The following is a 23,548-nucleotide window of genomic DNA, read 5'->3' as shown; positions in this document are numbered from 1 at the left end:
TTTCAATCGTTCAACTGCGATGCCGTCAAGTTTCAATGCCCGCTGGGTCTCACTAGGCCGCACTAAATGTACTGGAAATGTACAATCCTACTTTCAAGTAGTACAAATTATGGCTCCCCTCCAAGATGTAATACGTTCCCGATCCCAGTCGGACTCGGGCTCGGTCTTGCTTTAGTAGAGAATCGTCCATACTGGGCTTTGGCGCGGGCCAGTGCCGTTTGTCGCTACTCGTAACTTTCGATGATCAGTCTAATATTCGGAAGAAAAAAATCAGTTTTTTGAATAATCCGGAGAACTTTGTTTGACGAGGTGGTGTGTAGAAAGGATTAAGTCACTTAGTGCGGCACATTGTTGTGGATTTCGTTATCTACTGAAGGTTGGTAACACCAGTGTTATCAGAAAATCAATATTTACTCTTGGGTTATCTTGAGTTTCTGTGTATTATGTGGTCTGTAGTAAAAATTCTGCTTTTTCAATGGCTTCTCCGTGGTTTCTGCGATTTCCTAATGGAAATTCCTCCTCCCTCATAATTCCAATTAAACCTTCCTTGACGTCAGTAGATAAAAATAATCTCGATTGAGGTTGAATTGAGGGGACGCGTATCATTAGAGGCCCTTAAATGCAAACTCTAATCGATGGCTAGTCACAAAGAGGTTAATTACCATTCTTTTTCAATGCTTGAAAATCGGGTTAATTTAAATTGGTTCCTTGGAAAATAGACAAGATGCTGCAAAGGGGGTAAATGAGCGCTGTCAAACGATGAATACTACATTATCCTACCGACCTCGTTTCTCATTAAGCAAAGAGAAAAATTCAAGACATATGCGTTAATACCTTCTTCCGCTTGTCATCTGTTAAGCGATCGTTACCGAATGTAGGTTGAGCCTCTGCGGACCGACTAGCGGACAGGAGAAAATATGTTTTTTTATTGATTTGGTGCCTATAAACACCTACCATATTAAGCCTGATGGCACCCATGGTACCCTTTCAAATGGTGAAGTAAAAGTGACAATTTTATATCGATTGGAAACTTGCTACCTACGTACTATTTCGTTGCGAAGATGTCGCTCTGAGACTGCGCCGGAGAATTTCTCTGTAGGTGAAAAAAGCAGTAAGAGAATTTAATTGAAAACGGTTATAGAAATGGTATTAATAAACAGATTTCTGTGAGCGTGTAGAAGATTAATTTCATCGCACGTGCCAAAAAGTATCTCTTTATTGCACACGTTCGTTTAAACTGCGTAAGACCCGAAGCAAAATTAGCCTACCCACTTGACCATGACATGGATTATGGAAATGTGATAGACGTTAGCCTAATGTTTTTTCCCACTCGAGCACGGAGAATTGCCCCTTGCCCGAGACTTACTGAGACTGAGACCGCACTCATGGAGAAAGATTGCAAAATACCGCATAATTATTCTTGGAAAACTGGTACGTTTGTTTTCCGCATTCTCTATAACACGCATAAATTAACATCCTTTTCCTGCTCTGGAAATAATAACTTTGTCAACATGGCGCATCCTCACGTCTCCTCAAAAGTGAACCTTCACATTTCAACATCTGAAATGTGAAATTTAATAGCTCTAACTAGTTTCAGTTTCTTACTCCAAAAAATCAGAGTTTGCATTTTGGAGCATCCTCGATATCATCAAAAATGACGCCTCACTGCTGAGACCTCTTCAACACTTGAGGGATCCAAACTAATTAAGTATCGCTCCCTTGCCGGCTCTAACAAATACTAAATTATTCGGTTCACAGTTTTTGGGTGAAAGTAACGGTATCATCCCTGCGTCAGCCTCACTTTTCATCCTATGAAACTAATAACTTACAAGGTCTAAAGAGGTCGCCTTTCCTATTAGTCTACGGGCTTGGATCATCTTCACCTATCACCAAATCAACCCACATTTTTAAATTGAGACCCCTCATTGTTCATCGCCTGAAGTCGTTAATTTATAGGCTCCTAATTAATTTTTTGATCTCCCAGCAGACTCACTCCTCATTCTAAGCGTGGTAAAGTGGGAACTGAGTTCTAGATTTCATTTAAATTATGCTATTAGCTCCCTTCATTAACGAACATTCAAATGGTGCTTTTATCTATCTTTATTTTATCTACTAGAAAACTAAGAGAAAGGAAAGATCAAAGAGAAAGGAGGCCTAAAATAAATTTTTACGTTAGAGGCCGTCATGGTCCATTCCGTCACATAGTTATTGTACCACGCATCGAACCAATCTGTCCCGCGTTGGTTCAAATACGTCCTGCTCCCAGATTCGCCATTAGCGCCCTTTGCGACGCCCTTTATCATCCAGATTCATAACTGTCCTGAATTATGGTCCTGGAGGCGTCTATTAGCGCTAGTAATGGTGCTGTATCTATCTGGTCCCACTGCGAGTGGTTTAGGGCAAAGGGGGCGCGAAGTCGATACGATTCTCACGTGTATATCTGTCGTTCTATGCGAGAAAGCGAAGCTTTGGCATTCCAAAGATGGGTGGTTAATCCAAAAGAAAATCGTAAAATGCCACCAAAAAGTGGCAGTTTTGACGCCGAAGCTCGGAGAAAGTAGTTTCACCTTGCGGTGAATTGTCACACAAATAGTTGCTTGAATGTGGGCAGGACAGCGACGATATGATCTAAATAGCGATCTGGAAATTCCAGTTTGATCCAGAATAAATGAGGTTCTCTCAGCCCATTAAGTGATGCAGAGACGTGCCAGGCTCGAAGGTATCAAAAAATGTACAGAAAGAAAACAACATTCCAAATAGAATTATTTTAATCAAAATTCTGTGTGCCAGTGAATATTATTATCATTAAAACTGACCTATAAAATCGCAGATACTCACTGGGTCAAACCATGATACAAAACAGCTGCAGATTTGGTCAGTCAACATGGCAACACTAAATCTAATTTTTGTCTAAGCTTTGACAAGCCGTAGAAACGCGAGGGTTAAACAACGATACCTTCACATACAGGGTGACTTAAAAAAGTTATATTAAAATTCAATCCGTCAGTATAAAAGCACTAAATGCATTTTTTCCCTGGGTTTTGACCAATCTCAGCGACACGGCAATCAAACAACGATAACTTCGCATACAAGGTGACTTGAACAAGTTCTTTTAAAATTTAATCAGTGCACATAGCAGTAGAAAATGCATTTTTTTTTCTAAGTTTTAACAAGCCTTGGGAACACGACAGTGCAATAACCATAAATTCACGTACAGGGTGATTGGAAAAAGTTCTTGTGAAATTCGCATGTTCACTTATAAATTTGTTGCACCCTGGTAGACTAGGGAGATACGTTTTGATTTATTACGAGTACGCCACTAGACCAATGGCTATGTTCATTGGTTCAAAACCGAATGCCTCATAATCGATCTACTGTTACGGTAATAAACAAATTAGATGCAATAAATTACGAACCCCGTTATAGCTTATTTGCGAAACTTGAACGCGGAACGCACCTCATGTAATAATACTGTAACATAGCAGATTCTACCTTCGTTAGCCGTTCCTTGACCAGATCCACTGCCTGGTGGGCTGCTACGTTCTAAAATGACGCTTTGCGGTTGAATTTTGATGGTCGCACATACGTCAGAGTGGCCTTATGAATCGGTTGTGTCTTGTGTAGGCAGCTTCGAACGTGAAAATCGGAATTTCACGTTTTTGAATGACCTTGCAGCGGAACAAAGGCATTTTCGGTACGAAAATAATAATTATCGTTCGCCTTGGAAATTCGGTAATTCGGGCGGGTGAGTCTTTTGGCAAGATCTCAAGAATTATTTTCATTTTCGAGTTCATTATAGGCTGCTTTCCACACGGAGGATACTTATTGTTCTATCGAACAACGGCCCATTGTGAATGAAGATAATCGAAATTATGCCGCCTCGTTTTCTCTCTCGAAAGAAAAAAATCGCACTTAGTCAAGAAAAATGATAGATATTCATATACATTCACACCTCCGCATCGTACAAGAGGAGGACTTTCTATTCGCGTTTCACGGGCGTGCCCTGCCATGGCCGAAACGACTTTCCCACATTCGATTAACTATCGATGTAATTAACTTGTCGACGCAAGGGATTAATTGGAATTAATAATTATTATGGAAGAATTGGGAGGGAGATCCCTCTTTCATATCCTCTAAAAAAGCGCAGAGCGCGTTGCTTTTGAAACTCTGAAAGAGCTCCTTTATAGGGTCAATTGCCCGTTCGCAGACACTGCACATGCGGCAATTTTCCTTCGTTAATATTAAATGGCTCCATTACACCCACTTTAGTATATTAATGATTTCATGTGTTCAATTTGACGATGCTTTCTTGCGTATTCGCCGTATTACAGCAAAATACCTCCCGACGCAAAAGTATTTTTTCCATAGAACATACTGTACAGGATGTCTCGTGGAGGTCCTGCGTAGACCCCTGACTACGAGACGCCCTGTGGAGTTAGAAACGCGATTTAACTGCAAGTCACATGATAGAGGAACAGGTATTGTCCGAACATAATTTCTAACATCATACAAATGTTCCACGATTCAACATTTTTATTTCAAATATCGATCCCCTGTATATTCTTGCATTTCTGAGTTCGGCGCAAAAATATCGACGTTTGACACATGGCATCATTATTTTCATTGAACGTTAGTAATTTTTCGACCGGAAAAGTGCCATCTGTTGGCATACCCGTGACGCCACGATGACCTCTTACGTGTAACGTACGTCTGCGCACATTTGACGACAAAATGACATCACAGGAACCGTATATATGGCTACGTCAGTTATTGTTTCTGAGTTCACTTCATTAATTCATTGTTCGTTTTGGTCGCATCAGTTTTCGTAGCTCATCCCTTTCGAACGGTGCTCAGTGCGTCCCTGATCGCCGAAAATCCCAAAGTTCGTGAGAGAATATTTAGGAATCTAACACCGGTAATTTTAGTGTCGCAGCATGTCAACTCTAAAGAGTTCCATGAATTTAAAGCTCAGGCTTATCGCATAATTTTCCATTATTTTCGCCCCCTTTTTGAAACTTTCCTGATGCACCCCTGCTGCCTGAAACTCTCAGATGGTGAAAAAGATCGAGTTATGCAGTCCGTGTCAAGGGCCACGTGCGTAGCGTTTCGGATTCCCGGTGATATTCAGCAAGTTGGTGGCGCAATTTACTCAAATAAGATAATGTGAAGTTGTTTTTTTTAAGATTGGATAGTTGATAAGGACCTAAATGATTTTGTGAAAAGTTCCTGCCCTTTGTGCGAGGCTCAGTTTCGGCGAGAGGGGCTATAAAGAGCGCTCTAAAAGCTCGGAAGTTTTGAGCTCCATGGAAGTCAGTAGCGTAGTTGTAGCTTAGTCTGGGAAACTATGGGGATGTTTTGAATTGTTCCTTAGTGGTATTCGTGTAACTTTTGAGCATATACTTTTCAGGAGTTTTCGATCTGAAATGTGTCCTTTACTCCCTGTACACTGCAGTACGTAAATCTCTACGGGGTTGTCCACGTAGCGTGGTCCGCTACGTTATTTTAAAAATCGTAAGGATAGGGAACATGTTTAATGTAAAAGTTATTCAGTTTGTCATGAAGTTTGATTTTTTAATAACTTCGAAGGTGATTCAGAAGAGCGTGGTGTGGCCAAAATGCATTTTTTGATAATGGAATGTTATATATTTCGTTACGGATACTAAGTCTGCGTGTAACTATGAACATTTTTGATTATTACAAAATGTTAATGCTTTTTTGGAGTTTTTACGTTAATATAATGGAAATTAAAAATCGAAGGACAAATTAGCTTTTTAAAATTCGAAATAAATTCTCATGGTGTTGGTTGAGTCGCTTGAAGACTTGAGCAGTTAAAAACAAAGGGCCGTTCAGCTAGAATATATTTTTAATTTCCGATAAATTGGTGTTTTTCGATTTGACATGGTGTGAAAAAAATAAGCAAACTTGTCACATTTCAAGTGTCTCGTGGTTTAATTTTTTTTTACACGGGACATCGTGTATTTATTAAAATGGACTTTGTTTTAATTCGCTTTAAAACGATATACAAGGTTTTGTGATTTGAAAGTGAATTAAGAGTTTATTTAAAAAAGTACAGGGGACCAATTAAAAAAATTTATTTTGAGGCACTTGAAATGTGAAAAGTATGGATATTTTTTTAGCGCCTTTTATGCATTTTCTCAAAAATTGAAAATATGATTAAATGGAACCGCCCTTTGTGTTCAACTAGGTAAGTTTTCAAGCGATTCAATTAATACTACTTAAATTTGGTGAGAATTTTAAAAAGCCAGTCTTCCCTTCGATCTTTGCTTCAAATTAAATTAACTCGAAAACTCGCAAAAAAATTCATATTTTGCAATAAAAAAAACTTCTAGTCGCCAGTAAAATTAGTATCCGTAACAGAATATGGCGTAATCTATTAAAAAAAAAAAAAATTGTCACGCCACTGCTCCCTAGACCACCCTGCAGCTTCCAAAGGATTAAAAAATAAAATTTCAGGAAAAACTGAATAACTTTTATATTAACCTTGTTTCCTAAACCTTACGATTACTGAGATGAAACAGTGGACATTTTATGTGGACCACCCCGTATATATATATACAGGGTGTTTCCTAACTACGTGTAAAAAATTTAAAGGCGCAATCCTCGACTGATCTTGAGTCAAAAATGTCTAATAAACATATGTCCGCAAATGCCTTGTTCCAAGATACAGGGTGTTTAAATGTGACAAGAAAAAGAGATTTTATTTCCAAAATGACTCAATTTGGGTGTTTGAATTTTAGAAAAGACAATTTTTTGGGGGAACGCTTTAATGATTAATCATAAGAATTGCTGAAAATGACCACCATTACTCATAATGCACGCTTCCATCCTTCTTGTTAATGATTGTCTCACTCTCTCGAAAACTCCTGGTGTGTTACGTATCGTTTCACATCCGGTAATTATACGTTCCTGAAGAGTGTTTATGGGGACAGCATAGACAAGTCTCTTCAGATCACCCCAAAAGTAAAAGTCCAGAGGATTACAATTCGGGGACCTTGCTGGCCACGACTGCTTAGGCTCTGGGACACCTCTGCCTATCCATTTATTCGGAAAAGTTGCATTTAATGCAATTTTATTGCATCTTTCAGTCAACACCCTGTAACTTGGAAACGAGGCATTTGCGGACATATGTTTATTAGACATTTTTGACTCAAAATCGGTCGAGGATTACGCCTTTAAATTTTTTACACGTAGTTAGGAAACACCCTGTATATATATAAGAACATGTTCCTCAACAAAAACATGGTGATATTGCAACAATAAAAAACCTCTCATAAACAGCTGCACGTGTTCAAAACTAAATTGTAACGATTGCAGGGCAGCACTAAGCCACTTTTGGCCGAGGTCCACATTTCCGGTTTTCTGACCTCAATGTGCACATGTAAAGTATGAAAAGCAATTCACCCAGAAAAAAAACGAGGAAATAAATTAAATTAAAACTATATTACAAACGAATATTGGCAGAGTAATAACAGCATGAAAAAAGCGGACAACCATAACAACCATGGGGAAAAGTAAATTTATTTTTGCAACCAAAACTAATGGTTCCGAAGGCAATAATATTTGGCAATATTCTATGCTTGTTATTGATTAGTTAGTACCATTATTGCAAACATGTGCCCATAACTTGAAATTCTCCGAAGATTGTCCGGGCTCGCTTACAGTGAGATAATGAGGTCCCAAGCTAATTACGTAATGAGATATTACCTAAAGTGACCCAAAGGACTCCTCCAAATACGTTTTACGAGATAAGCCGTATCTGTTGTGGTGGTGATGTGGGACAGGTATGCTATGACTCTATCAAGGAGTGATGTCATGTCGTTTGAAAACAGTAATGAGATAAGTGTCTGGCTATTGCAAGTTAAATCATTAAATCATGACTGTTTTGTTGCACCGAGTCGAAAAACTATAAGACAATATTGGGTTTTTAAATCGTGTGACGGTCCGCAGAACGAACTCCGGCCCTGAAGTTTCTGGGAGTTTAATGACCACAATATTCTTCGAAACTCTCTGAGATTTCCAGGGCCGAATGGCCTGTTCGAGAAATCTCGAAAAAGAGTGATTAATTGATATAAGATAAGCGACGAACAGGATTTTCATATATTTATATGCAGCCCCTCCCTGGAACACGGAGCGAACTAAGCCATGGAAGAACCTATTGGAACCTGAAGCTCGAAAATATTTCTATAAGTTCTGACACGTCTGGGAACCACGAACGCACCAACAGGAGTGAAAGCTGAACTTTCTTCAGTTAGAAATATCCCGATTTCCTCCTACAAACTCGGAAACTTCCAGGAATCAAGAACGCACCAAAAGAACAATGAAAGGGAAAATTGAAACTCTGATTAGAAAAGCCTGTAATATCTCGCAAACCCTGAGAGCAGCTATATTAGATACACGAATGAGATGAATCCTCGATGAGCCCACGTCGGGTGGGGTGCTCCGTCTGTTTCATTTCCCGAGACATGGGCTGAGCTTAATACTGATTTTCGAGTTTTTGGAGCAACCTCGGAAAAAATTCTTCACACTTCTCCATCACTAAGGTTTCCGAGCAGGAAGGAGAATTCCTAAAGTCTCTTGAAATTTTCCAAAAAGCCCGATTTCGACCAATTTTTAAACGTTAAGCCTCAATTTCTCGGACATGTAATAGGAATTGCATTAAAAAGTCTAATCGGATCAATCGCCTCGATGCGCCTTTACCCTGCGCTGGGAATTTGAGAAATGAAAGAGGTAGAGTCGAAATTCTACTCTAGATTTAGACAAATGTAAATTCAGGGTGGATTTAAACCCGAACATTCCGCTATACCTTGAGACTGTGATGAAGCCAGGGACGTAATATGGAAATTTGGGGCACGCAACACGTTTGAGAACAAGATGCCTGTTTCCACGAAATTCTACAACACAATGGGGCCACGAATCAGAGAACAAAACTGCCTAAAATTTGAATAGAAACATCATTTCTTCTAGCTTATCGCGCCATAATAAAAGAACCTCGCGCCTTTACCACGGGAAAGCATGTAAGACCCATAGCACCTCTATATAGATATTGAATGATCCTCTAAGTTACGACACTTACTGTGCTTGACAGTTCAAATAACGCCTTCTCTTTAGTAATAACTATCTCCTTATGGATTACGAATATTAGATAAGCCTACACACAGATGGTTTTGATGCATTTAAGGTATTTAAAATACGGATTTTCCCACACGTGGCCCCACATGGAGGAAGAGTTTGGGTGTCGATCTAGGTGTTAACAACCTTTTTCAAGACTGAGACCATATGGACACCATTCATTTTCTGATGGATAGCGTGGAAAAGGGAGATGCTGATGTTGTCAGTTACGCGAGACGTCGCAAGTGCTGTCGCCATCTTCGTGCAAATTAGAAGAAATTTTCAAAGAGCTACACACACACTCCGAAGTTGTTGGCGAACCAGGCAAGAGATGCGGGTCGTGCAGCATTGCGCGCCACTAAACTATAATTTAGTTGGATTGCAAGAGCAGGACCTCATGCGTGGCCTCCCAGATCACCCGATATGAATCCGTTAGATTTTTTTCCGGGGGCACTTGAATTCGCTAGTTCGCGGAACGGTAGTCGAAAAGGAAGGAGATGTGAGTGACAGGGTACGAGTTGGGCACTGTTATTAAACACCGGGTGTATTCTCTAATCAGTGTTAAAACGAACTTAGTAAAAAAAAAACGGAATTAAATTTTAAGTTGAGTTGTCAGTATCTCGGAGAACGTGCGAACCCGTGTGAACACGAGCTTCTGAGCTTGGGTTCAAGTTTATATAAATATTTTATTCTGTGTAATAAAATTCAAATTGTACGCCCTGTATGATGAGAAGAAACAAGGCTGGAGCCTTGGAATATTGAAATTGAGATCGTCCGATCTTGTGATTTTCCGGACAAGTTTGTGGACAGGCAAAACATTTTTACTTAGCCATTGAAACAATAAAGACCTGCTGTTGACAACTCAGATGTAGATTAACTCGTGACTCTTTCTCTCGAGGAACCTGTTGCCTGACACACATTTTCCTCTTCAGCGGAATTTTACTGTTTAAGTTCTAGTCCGACATAATCACTTCTTTAACTATTTAAACAAAGTGTCGGTAACGTTAATTATTGTCAGTTATGCATAAGCAATCATAGGATTAACGATAAACGTCCGTTCTGGGAACACGAAACGGGCTGTTAAAGAACAGTTTATTGATTCCAAACACAACAATAGTACATACAAACGTTAGAGAACGTGATCCGATTACGTAATGAATTTATTTATTTATTTAAAAGATCATGTTTTGTGATGGCTGGACATGTGTTAACTCTTAGGCGACAGTTTGCGACCGTCGATCGTGGTAGTTTTTGGTTTTAAATGCAGTAAAAAGCACGGAAAAAAATACCGGAGGTCACGTAGAAGAGGTTGTGAACAAGAAAGCCGATCTTCATCGAAAATTGTGATGAACGTAGATGTCTGGAAGGGAAATGATAATTTGGATTCCCAATCACCCTACGGCTCTAATTTGAAGCAACCGAGGGGTCATTGACCCCCCGGAAGTTCTGAGATTAGTCCGGGTTTGAGGTTGTGTACCTTGAACACCTGAAAAAATCTCCCTAAAACCTCTTTATCCGTCGATCATAATTTTTTTATATAAAAAAATATCTCATAATCTTATAAAGGAGAAATTTTTGGTTCCTCTGCAATCTCGAAGACCCGCTGTGCTCAGGAAACTACGAGTTAAAACCATATACAGGGTGTTTCAGAATTATGGGGACAAATCGATGGAGGTGAGAAATTATCGAAAAATAAGTATAGTTTACTTAATAAAAGATTGTCTTAAGACCCGTCCTTTCTGAGACACACGGTATTAAAAATCTACTTTTTTTTTCCTTTTTTTTTTTTGTTTATTGTAAAACTACTGGGACTATCTAAATTAAACTTGGTGTATCTTTGTTTCGTGATCCGATAAATTTGATGGGCATAATTAAAACTCTGCACATAATAGAGGGCGCTAGTTATACGTGCATCGTTACATATTTTCATCCAAAACTTTTTTAAATTTAGATTTATCGGTAAAAGAGTTCGAGAATGTCAAAGAACTGTCAATTCTGCATTAAAAAAAAGCTACTCTTAGTAAAATACTCTAAAGTGAACGGTTGTCCAGAAAAATGGCAATTATAGTCATATCGCCTTTAAACGCTTAAAAAAAAAGTCTGACGTTTTTCCATCATTGCCTTTAATACTATGTAATTACAACGAAATGAACATTAATATTAAAATAAATGTTCAAAGTGATGACCGCATTGGTCAATACACAATTTGCACCGTCGTAACAAGTTTCGCTGTACGCTTCGGAAAATTCCCGGGGTACCCCGAAACACATCAAAAGCATTGAACATTCTTTCACTTAATTCTTCAACATTTATTACTGGTTTCGTGTACACATAACCCCAAAGAAAATAATCCAGGGGGGTCAAATCAGGAGAACGCGGAGGCCATGCCACCAGACCAAACCCACTACGCCTCTCTTGCGTTGCCTTGAGTTTCACCATGAATGAGCACCATATCAGTCAACTCCGGAAAAGTGTACTTCGTTTTAAAGTAGCTTCTAACGCACAGTGGGTAATTAAAGTCGATATGACAATAATTGTCATTTTTCTGGACAACCGTTCACTTTAGAGTATTTTACTAACAGTAACTTTGTTATGCAGAATTGACAGTTCTTTAATATTCTTAAACTCTTTTACCGATAAATCTAAACTTAAAAAAGTTTTGGATGAAGATATGTGATGATACATGGTACCTCCGCTGCAACCTCCCAAACCTTATCATATTAAGGACAACACGTAACAAATAGAAAATATAATTTTTTGGAAGTGAACTTTAAAAAACCACAACAATTTTTTTAACGACTTTTAGCAGGTGTGAGATGTTAATAACGCAAACTTAAGAAAATTGCCGTTATCGAAACTAAAGCAAAAATACTTTTTCATAAAAAAGTCAAGAAACTCTTGGGTCATATAATTAAGAATGATTCATTTAAACAAACAACAATGTTAAAAAAACAAACCAACAAAGTTTGAAATAGACTAGTAACGGCTCGGGTTAGTTCTTCTCCACTTCCAGACGGCGATTTAGCGTGGGCTTAAATAGAGTTTGACATCGTTCCTGAGGAACAGAGGCCCTTGCCTAACAACGCGGAATAAATCGGGATTATTTTTAATGCTTTGTTGTCTGAAAGCTTTTTTTACGTCGTTCCACAAATTTTCAATCGGATTTAGATCCGGACTACAGGGAGGCCACCTTAAAAGAGGCGGAGAATTCTGGTCGAACCAAGCACGTACGCCGGCTGCCGTATGCTTCGGAACGTCGTCATGCGGAAATATCCATTATCCTCGTATTCCTGATTCATAATCCCCTCAATTTCATGGATAGGGCCTACCCCGCACCAGGAAAAACGGCCCCATGCTTGAATCAATCCACCTTCGTGTTTCACGTGGTGTATTTAGGATTGAATTACTGGATTGGACGTCTGACCCCACCAGATTAATTTTCGTTTCATCGAACCGAAAAAAAACTTCCGTTGCGACATGTGCCTCGTCTTATGGCCCTTCGCAAACTATATTCTAGTTGTGTGAATTTTCTATGATATCATCGTTTTTTATACGCAATTCGTTCATGTAAATTGGCCTCAGACGTTCTACTGTTCGAACGGATAACATTGAATTTTTATTTTCACGGTTTTTTGAATTTTTCTTTTGCATCAACCGCCATCGTGGGATTTCGACGAGAGAGCCTCCCGACTTATCTATCTGATCCAGGATTTGACGTTCGAGTTCTCATTTTTGCGTGCTGCGTTTTGTGTAGCTTCGTGTCCTTTAAAATGCTTAATCGCATGAAAAATCGTGGTTTTTTCTTTAACTAACAGTGTCGCAATATTCTTACACAACGTCCCAGAAGGCCTTCAAACGAGTAATCAACTTTCCAAGTTGCAATGTGCAAATTTTTGATTTTCCCGTTTAACTAGCTCAGGTTCTGATCTACATTTAACCATTAGGTCGTGTGGTATGAAATGAGTAGAACTGAATTGAAACTTTAGTCATTTTTTTTTCATGCGAAATGTTTTTATTGTCAATCGAAATACGCACCACCATTCTCATCAATACACTTCTGCCGTTTAACGGGAAGTTCATTGATTCCCCTGCTGTAGAAGCCTGCAGGCCGGGAGTCGATAAACTCGTGGAAGGCAGCTTTGACAGCCTCGTCGGAGTTGAACGTTTTCCCTACCAAGAAGTTATCCAAATTTTGAAAGAAGTGGTAATCAGTGGGTGCTAAGTCGGGTGAGTACGGTGGATGACGAAGAGTTTCCAATTCCAACTCCTACAGCTTGGCCAAGGTGACTTGCGCGGTGTGTGGCCGAATGCAACAATAGCGGTGCGCTTCGATTGACTAATCTTGGCTGCTCAACCGTCAGTTGCCTCATCATTTCGGTCAGTTGTCGGCAGTAGACATCAGCCGTAATCGATTCACCAGGTTTCACGAAGCTGTGATGGATGACGCCTGCGTTGGACCACCAAACGGACACCATAAGCTTCTTTTGATGAAGATTTTTTTTCGCACGATGTGTTGGTGGTTCATCTTGATCCAACCACTGCGACGAGCGTCTGGTATTGTCATGTAGGATCCATTTCTCATCACAAGCAACAATCCGATTCAAAAATGGATCGTTATTATTACAAAGAAACACAAGCTTCGAGACGTCGTTCTTCCTGTATGTCGCTCAACTCATGCGGTACCCACTTGTCCAGCTTCTTCACCTTACCAACTTCAGCTAAATGAGTCAATATTGTTCTTTTGGTTACACTGAATGTTAACGAAAATTCGAACGCACTTTCACGTGGATTCGCTTCAGATGATCGTTATCCACTTGAGTTTCAGGTCGTCCACGTGGTTCATTTGTCAGGTCAAAATTGCCAGAACGAAATTTCATGAACCAACGAGGTACTGTTTGCTGTGAAGTGACTTCAGTACCAAACGCATCATTAATATTGCGAGCCGTCTGAGCTGTTGCGGTTCCACGGTGGAACTCACATTTCATTAACGCACGAGTTTCACTATTTTGCATGGCCGCACAAAAATTTTTATCAAAATAAAAGTTTTCAATAATTTTTAACGCTTTAAACTCCGATCGAAAGAGGAAGAATGTGCCTTTTCCACGCGAAAAAGTCAAGTCCAGATATAGATTTAGAGTGAAGTTATTCGCAGTTGAATGTGTCATTCGAGAATCTACTCATTTCATACTACACGACCTAATAGTTCTCAAAGGCTGAATCTTATGAAAACCTCTAATAGATAGGCCGAACTGGCAAAATGGGCGGCGTTCTTAATTTACTGTTCGTTTTCCACCAGTATTTGAAGGGCAACGCAAAACACGGGAGTCCCCTACCTTCTGGAAAAACGGAAGGGTTCCCACGGGTATTTGAGCACATTGATTCTGGCAGCGTTGCCAGATTTTCCGAACGTATGCCAGGTTCAGTGAAGTAATTCCGCGTTCTTACCGCCGTGGCCTCCGCGGCGCGCGTGGCAGCGGTTGGTATGAGGCGAAAGAGGAATTTAATGTTGTGGATTTAACAGAATAGTTAAACAACGTTTTCCCAAACAACTCATGACTAACGAGGGTCTCGGGTCCATGACACATCTCTTGCGTCACTACCGCAATTTGCATGAAATCCTCAGCAGTCCCAGATTCTCACTTCTTTTATTTGATGACCTTAATGTTCAACGCGGGCAAACTCGAAGAAGTTACGTGTAATTAAAATATTGCAACAATTTCCATTGGCCAATACCAAAGATTTATACAATGGGGCTATTTATTATTTGAACGTACCGTTCGCAATTAATAATAATGTTTGATTATAAACTGTTACCTAATAAGCTCTTGCGAGAACGTAATGGTGTCTGTTATTAATCAATTATAATAATGTGCAGTTATTTTGCTGTATGTTGTCGTGTATCAAATGCGGATGTTGCATTCGTTAAAACGAAGACAAGGCAGACAGTTTCTGTCGCTCTTTGTCACGAAAACAGAGTCATAATTCTTAAATTTAAGAGCGGTTTCCGAATATCTAGGACTACAGACTAATAGCTCTTAAATCTGGCGCCAGCTCCTGTTTTATACAGGGTGAGTCGGGAGGATCGCGTCAAACTTCAGGAGCGTGTTGTACGCGAAAAATAAATGTAAAAAAACTCAAATGTTGTCATCCGATTTTCGTTTGTTTACAAGTTATAGCGTAAATAAAGTTAAAGCATAAAATTTTAAAAAAATTATAAATTTCATAAGAAATTCCATAAATTAACGTTTGGATATCATAAGTAAATGTTCAAAAATATCGCCATTAACTTCTGCACATTTTCGGCTTCGCCTATGAAGAGCATTCGTTGCGCTCCTGATTCTTTCATGTCTTTCTTTGATGGCAGCTGCAGCATTTCCAACGCGTTGAATTGGCGCATCTTGAGTGTCCACTTCTACTCTGTACACTTCAGTTTTAAACCAACCCCACAAACAACAGTCTAGTGGTGTCAGGTCTGGAGACCTTGGAGGCCAACTAATAGGGCCACCACGACCAACCCAACGTCCAGGAAACGTTTCGTCTAAATGTTGCTCAACCTTTATGTTTTAATTTTATTTACGCTATAACTTGTAAACAAACGAAAATCGGATGACAACATTTGAGTTTTTTGACATTTATTTTTCACGTACAACACGCTCCTGAAGTTTGGCACGGTCCTCCCGACTCACCCTGTACACGTGGAGGACCAAAAGACTCGCATAATGGAACACGTCAAGTATTGGTTTCAGCTGGACACTTTTTGACGCAACAAACACTTACGCAAGGTACAGAAGGCGTAGCAGATAAATGTACTGTTTTACCTCTTTATGGAACCCCGAGTGTGTTATGACGTTTTTGGGTTCTTTGAGGTACTCTGAACGTACCCACGTCCAAATGCACCAATTCTCGAAATGTTGGCGCAACGTGGCCATCAGAGCGCCCTGCTAAGTCGCCTAACCTCGGCCCTGTAGACCCTTTTAGTGCTCGCATATACAGGGTCATTCACGGTGGGTGTCCCATTAGAAGTTTACGGGGTTCTAGTGCGGCTAGAGACCTGCAATTTTGGATACTGACGTAATGGAGTTCGATCTGTTGAATTAACATGTCGGTATCGTCGCGACGTTGACAGATCTACGTGCAACCGACAACAACTTTGTTATTTTAAATAATATTTTATTGCATTTTCGAATTTCCCGGGAGGTTTAAACCGCAGTTTATCTGTCATGTGTCATAGCTACGGCGAACCGTTTTCGAAATAAATGATTTTTTTCGGCTGATTTGGCAACAAGCAGCTCTAAATTGAAAAGCGCACATATTTTCGGCTATCACAGCTAGAGAGTTGAAATTTGAGCTACAGACTCTTGTCAGTTGTCTGTATCTTTTAATATTATACATTTTTCGGGCTTGCGCACAGGGCGTGGAAAAATTGGTGCGATATCGGAGAGATATAAATATGAGCATTAAATGAGAATCTCACATAGAACACCCGATATATTTCGATGGCATCTGAAAGATCAATAAATTCTCCATCGAAAAGCGTTGTGCATTAATATGATTGTTTTCAGTTGTTTTTGAGATATTGAAAAATATTTTTTATACATTTTTTATAAAGATTTTCAGCAAAATCTCTAATTTTATTTATATCTTTCGTAGATCTAGCTTATTATGAAGGGCGGTACAATTTCGTTTATTTTACGTTGTTAACCCACGTCCTCCTAACCGAATCAACTAGTAAGTGGTGCCTTTTACTCTCAAAGCTTCTGATATTTATTTCGAAAACGGTTCATCGTAGCTATGGCATATGATAGATAAACTGAGGTTTAAATCTCCCGGGAAATTCGAAAATGTAATAAAATACAGGGTGTGCCATTTAAAATAACACAGTTGTTGTCGGTTACACATAGATCTGTCAACATCGCAACGATACCAGTATTTTAATTCAACAGATCGAACTCCATTACATCAGCATCCAAAATTTCAGATCTCTAGCTATACTAGAACCCCGTAAAGTTTTAATAGGCCACTCACCGTGAGTGGCCCCATATATCGGTTTATAAAAGCTCGTTTTTCTGGGAAACGACCTATCCTAACGAGGCGAAATTGCAGAACTTTTTCTATTTAAAAATGTTTGCGATTTAATTATTTAAATTAAAAAATTAATAAATGTCGCAGACAAAAAAGTTAACGCAACATCGACGTAGCAAACCCCCTGTGCGTGACGCCCCTGAATAAAATCTGCAATTATTGGAAAAAAATTCCCATTTCAACTTACAACAGAAAACCGAATTTCGTAGCTTCGGCGCGACACATTTCGAAATTCGAAAAAAACATGTTCGAAGTTTTTGCTTTGAGGATTCCTCGCCCCTTTGACCCATATGATCTCATTGTACTCATTTGAGTACGGCTTACAAAAGTGACCAGTGGCAACATCTAGCGCCTTAAATGTGCCAATACGACACATGACAAGTTTTAGTAGGATTGTCTATAATTTCCGACACATGATAAAAGAGGGCTCTGCCGATATTTGGTAAACCCCCTGTTTGCATTATGCATTATAAATACTAATTAAATGACAATTACCTAAAAAAAAAAATGTTTTAGGCACAAATGGGTTAAAAAGCACTTTTTTGGACATCTTTATAAGATTTTTTTTCGTTTTAATCCCTATGATCACCTTGGAAAATACTTCAACGTTGTATCAACCTCGTGTGTATGCGGCAAATTCCCCAACAACCTCTGTTTCAACCCATTGACTTGTGAAGGTCCTACTTAAAACAATTTGCCATCTGAAAGGAAATTCGGTTATCACCATGAATTCCTGATAACAGGCCGACGAAAGGGTGCCGAATAAAATATATTCCAGCTGCGTAGCACCCTGGGTGGGCATGTCGCGATTAAAAGAAAAAAAATCTTAGACTTTATTCCCTTAACGGGATGCATGAAAATTCCATTCGTCCCTTAAAAGGTGCGTCAGCAAAATTGCAGATGATTTGTCACAAATCAAACAAAACTACGCTAATTTTTTTTTTAAAGTAGCACAGTGGCGCTCCGCTCTCGGTATAAATGCAGCAAACGCTCAAGAGAAAAGTTCTCTTCGTATTCAAGGCATCGCCAAAACTCACGAAGATCGTAACTCAAAATTTACCATCTGAAAAAAAGTTCATTTGCAGTTATGATTTTTTAACATGAAACAGTTGAAAGTGTGTTAATTCATATTTTAAAAAATTCCAGTGACGTGCCATCCTCAATTCGTAGGAAGCAAGTTCTCAAAAAAAATTATCGTCGTGTTCAAGGGATTAGGAATAGTTATGAAGATGATCAAAAATGTTCTCATTTCGAAGCAAATTCGGGCACTATAGATATTTTTAACACGACACTGGCAAAAGTGCGCCGAATCAAACAGCAAATACCTCAGTGACGTGCCAGCCTTAGCCAATAAGCGGCAACTTCCCAAATAAACCGTCGTTACGTACATAGTTCCAATATGCTATAATTATGGTAAAATTCATAGAATATTTTTCTTCCAGGTTTTGCCATGCACCAAAAAAGCACCCACTAGCCCTCCTCACCTTCAACTCTACCACCTAGCAAATCCATGCAATTAAACCTCTCCGCCATGTAGATTTCCAACTCGACTTGCCTTCCATTAAACCCCATGCCATGGGCGCAAACATGGGCAAAAATGCTTCCCTGCTGGATGCCCTGCCCTCCGGCCAAGGCACCCTCCACGTGGTGATGCTGGGCCTAGACTCTGCGGGCAAAACCACCGCCCTTTACAGACTGAAATTTGACCAGTACCTGAACACAGTACCAACGATAGGGTTCAATTGCGAGAAGGTCAAGGGCATGATAGGAAAAGCCAAAGGTAAAGCTGAAACTACTGAGAATGTCGATAGTATCATGCTAATTTTTACCTTAAAACTGGTCATTGCTGAACACCTTGTATAATCAAAAAGGTTGGTTTAAACGTGTTGATGGTCGATAATTGCTTCAGGAGTGAATTTCCTGGTCTGGGATGTTGGAGGTCAGGAAAAGCTGAGGCCCTTGTGGAAGTCCTACACTAGATGCACCGATGGAATAGTGTTTGTCCTGGACTCCGTTGACGTGGAGCGAATGGAGGAAGCGAAGATGGAGTTGGTCAGAACTGTGAAATCACCGGAGAATTCCCAAGTACCAATCCTAGTCTTGGCCAATAAGCAAGATCTGCCTGGTGCGCGGGAACCCAAGGATTTAGAGAAGCTCTTGGGCCTTACAGGTACTTGTAGCACGTAATTTTAATATTCCCTTCTCACCCCACCAACAATTGTAGAACTGGGCAACGGCGGAGCCCCTGGAGGTCACCTCTGGCACGTGCAACCAGCATGCGCAATCACGGGAGACGGTCTCCATGAGGGTCTAGACGTGCTCTACGAGATGATATTGAAGCGGCGAAAACTGGCGAAAGAGCGCAAGAAAAAGGGCAGATAGGGCGGGCTGGACGGTGCCTCCGGCAGCACCAAAACCACTTTTTGTTGATCGGTGAAGTGCGTTGTTAGTAACTTGTGAATATCCGCTTTAATTGTGCCCCGCAACTGCCATCATAGGAATTTATTAGCTTTTTTTGAATTATACAGCTGTTTGTGCGCAGCCGCGCCCCCCCCTCGTGCTGTGATATTCATTAAATTGCCCGAGACTCTCTCCGTTCAAAAACCCAACGAATTTATTACTAACTATAGTGCGTTCGGACCTTAAATTGATCAAATGCGCGCGATATAAAAAATAAAAAACGAACGTACGGCCAATAGCAGCGCGACAAAGGACCGCCCGGACCAATGGCGCATGGCCGCGCCCCCGATGATTTTGTTACATCGCAGGCACTTGAAATGGGAATCGAGTATATATGATGGACTTTTTGAGAATCGCCCTTGGATTGTGTGAAATTAAAAAAAAAGTTATCTACCAAGGACTGTTCAAGAAAAAACCTACGAATGAATGGCGAGGGAACATACAGGGTGAAACGTAAACAAAATGCGCATACAATTTTTTTTCAACCTCCCTGTAGGTTTGAATATTCGTTTTAATTCAGTTTGCGCGAACATCGAAAAATTTCGCATGGGTAAATTCTTTCTAATTGTTTTAGATTTCATGCAGTTCTCTGGCAGGCTTTAAGGAGACCACCCTGTGTATTCGCTTTTCAAGCGCAAATCACAAAGGAAGGTAAATTAAATTAGTGTTATTGTTCTCTCTCGATGTTTTGACCTTAAAAACCGAAAGTTACACGAGAGTGTGTAATTTATTTACGATTATTATGTGTGGTATAGTTAGGCAACGTGATTGCGTTGATCCATCGCTCATTTATAGTTTTTTTGAATTGTTGTGCAATTTTTACTATTATTATAATTAGGACAAGTGCAAGAGCACGCAAAGTCTCAGTGCTGAAGAGTCTTGTTTTATACCAAAGGTGCTTCTTCTTCTTCGTCAATCGTCAGCGACATTCTACATATCGTCTGATGGCATTGAACGTTAGCGTGCTAGTTCCACTAAGTACACATTATCTGCTAGATACAATGTGTTGGAAATAATAGTGACGGAATCATTTAAAAGTGTGCAACAAAAAAATTCTGACGCCGCCACTGGAGAACATAAGGCCGCTTAATATTCACTTGGATTTTTTTTTTTTTTTTAGTTTTTTTAAGTTTTTTCCCAATACGAATTTCATTGGTGCACGCGACGTGACTCGCCAAAGCAGATCGAAATAACAAATTCAGTACATTCTGGAATTTTTCTATCTTTCTATGTTAATTGCAAATTAAAAAACTCTGACGATGCCGCAGGAACGCCGTAAAATTAGACGAAATTCGCCGACCTCTGAGCTTTTCCCTTTCCTGTCCATTCCATTTCCATTTTTAAATGGAAACTCCATTGACGTAACCAACACACTTGCCAACGAAAAGTTCCAAATAAAAATTGCAGCAATGTCCGGAAGGTTTTTTTTATCTTTCAAATAATTTTACAAATTCTGACTCTGCCACTGGAGCCCCCTATTAGACCGCTCAATATCCATTTTAACTTCTTCCATTGTTGCCTCATTTTCTACGTTGATTCCATTGGCGCGGTGCGGCCTACATGATTTGCCAAGGAAAAAGTTCCAAATGATAATTTCAGTAAAATCGCAAATTTAGTTGTTTCAAAATGACCAAGTAAAATCGGGCGCTGCCACTGAAGTCCTTCGTGCCACTGGCGCACCCTGCGAAAGCCTTCGGTAAATAATTATAAATTCATGCACTGTCGACTTATTTTTCAGTGCGAATTCCAGTGGCGTAGTCGGTGTAATTCGCCGGGAAAGAAGATCCCAATTAGAATTTCAGTAAATTAGCAAACTTGCTGAAAATCTAATTATTATATTTCTATCTGTATTATTATCTTTCAAAGTCGTTCAGAAGATCCTGACCCTGCCTCCGGAATACAGATAATCTGCTCGATACGTAATTCCAAATTCACCATTCCGCCTTGTATTGTAATGCAAACTCCAGTGGCGTCGTGGACAAAATTCGCCCAGAAAAGTCGACCTAAGGATTTCAAAAAATTCAAGAGTTTAATTGTCCTGCGAAGTGACCAAAAATTCTCTCTGCTGTCGGACCTTAATAATAGTTGCAAATATAATTTTTCAGCGCAAATTCCAGTGGCGTAGTCGATGTAGTTTTCCAAGAACGAAGATCCCAATTAGAATTTCAGTAAATTAGCAAACTTGCTGAAACTCTAATTATTATATTTCCATCTACATTATTATCCTTCAAAGTAGTTTAGAAAACCCCGGCCTTGCCTTCGGAATGCAGTAAATCTGTTCGATACGTAATTCTAAATTTACCATTGTTGCCTTATATTTTAATGCAAATTCCAATGGCGTCGCCAATATAATTTGCCAAGAAAGATCTAAATAAGAATTTCGATAAGTTCAAGAGTTTTACTGTCTCTTGAAGTGACTACAAAATTCTCTCTGCTGCCGAATCTCTCAATAATTATATATATATATATATACGTAAATATTTCAGTTCAAATTCCAGTGGTGTAGTCGATGTAATTTGCCAAGAAAGAAGATCCAAATTAAAATTTCAGTAAATTAGCAAATTTACCGAGATTTTAATTAATATATTTCTATCTATATTGTTATCCCTCAAATTGGTTTAGAAACCTCTGACCCTACCACCCGAATGCAGTAAATCTGCTCAATACGTAATTCTAAATCTACCATTGTTGCCTTACTTTTCAATGCAAATTCCGTTGGCGAACCCGAACTGATTTGTAACTGCAGTTTTTAACATCGACTGTCAAGAATATTCCGCCGGATAGTTGAGAATTCAACTTATCTCAGCTTCAGATTTGAGGTCGGTTCGATGGAGATGAAACTGAGGAGGAAGTTTCGTAAACGAAACCACTTTCGACGCTCTGGAAGTCCGAAGTTTCACGTTTATTCGAATATTTATAAGTTACAGAACGAAACACGCACGCCTTTGGAATTTATTCCCCCGAATAAACTAGATGTTTCTCTATTTAAATAATTCTGAACTTTGAGATGTATCAATGATTCCGGAGTCGAAAGTTTGCTGTGTGGGGTAAATGCAAATTTTTGAAATCGGCAAAGGAGGGACGAGTCTATCCTTATTTCCGACACAGTGTATATAATAATGTTGCTGAAGTTTGTCGAATGAATATACCGGGTATTTCTGAAAGATTAGCTCATTAAGGTTTTCGTGAAATTTGAGAAATGACACTAATTTGAAAATAGTGGCAATTCTCGAAAATCCGGAATCATCTTGTTTTTTACAAAAAGAAAATGTCCGCCGCCGCCATTTTGAGCCTACATATCAGCGTGTGATACGTCATTCTAAAGTAAACCGTGCGCTTTTTAACACTGAAAAATGATGATAAGTTTTCTGAACCTCCCGGTATATGGATTAATATTTATGTATCATGTTAAGTAACTGGGTTAGTTACCATATGCTGTTCCATGAACTTTGCTTTGAAAATGAATGTTTTCCATTACTATTAACACTGTGTAGCTAGACATATCTTGATTATTATTATAAATGGACAAATATTCCTAGTTTCCATTAAAACAATACTATTTATTATTGGAGATAGACACACCCCCAACATGTTTTCGGTGATACCACAATATATTTGCTTATACCACAAAGTGTAATAATAGAGTCTCTACTGTAGTATAATAATTCAGAATAATAATTGCTATTTTGTGTTGTTAGTTAAGGGTTTTTAATGTTTCCATGATTATTAAAAATAGTACGTTGACATAATCGCCATGTTTGTTATATACTTTAATAATTATTTCTCCTCTCTGTATATATTGTACCTACCAAAAAGAAGCAAATTGTGTATTATAAACGATATTTCTTTTATTAAATCGAAGTTGTTTTTACAAATC

The 23,548-nt window shown here is 39.3% G+C and overlaps 1 protein-coding gene across 1 annotated transcript; it reads left to right on the top strand.

Moving 5' to 3' along the window:
- Positions 1–148: 148 nt before the first annotated feature.
- On the top strand, positions 149–23,546 carry Arl4 (ADP ribosylation factor-like 4). The gene is made up of 4 exons (XM_066298773.1): positions 149–376; positions 18,654–18,991; positions 19,121–19,381; positions 19,436–23,546. Exons 2-4 carry the CDS (start codon positions 18,787–18,789, stop codon positions 19,591–19,593), a joined length of 624 nt encoding a protein of 207 aa, XP_066154870.1. The 5' UTR covers positions 149–376; positions 18,654–18,786; the 3' UTR covers positions 19,594–23,546.
- The last annotated feature ends 2 nt before the right edge of the window (positions 23,547–23,548 follow it).

Source organism: Euwallacea fornicatus, chromosome 32 (genome assembly GCF_040115645.1).
Source record: "Euwallacea fornicatus isolate EFF26 chromosome 32, ASM4011564v1, whole genome shotgun sequence".
Taxonomy (NCBI): Eukaryota; Metazoa; Arthropoda; class Insecta; order Coleoptera; family Curculionidae; genus Euwallacea; species Euwallacea fornicatus.
This window is presented reverse-complemented; position numbering and strand designations above follow the sequence as displayed.

Bases quoted from the DNA above. Each gene is read 5' to 3' on its own strand.
- Arl4 (XM_066298773.1), top strand. From the start codon at position 18,787: ATGGGCGCAAACATGGGCAAAAATGCTTCCCTGCTGGATGCCCTGCCC. The intron at 18,992-19,120 runs GTAAAGCTGAAA...TAATTGCTTCAG, and splicing joins CATGATAGGAAAAGCCAAAG to GAGTGAATTTCCTGGTCTGG. The intron at 19,382-19,435 runs GTACTTGTAGCA...CAACAATTGTAG, and splicing joins GAAGCTCTTGGGCCTTACAG to AACTGGGCAACGGCGGAGCC.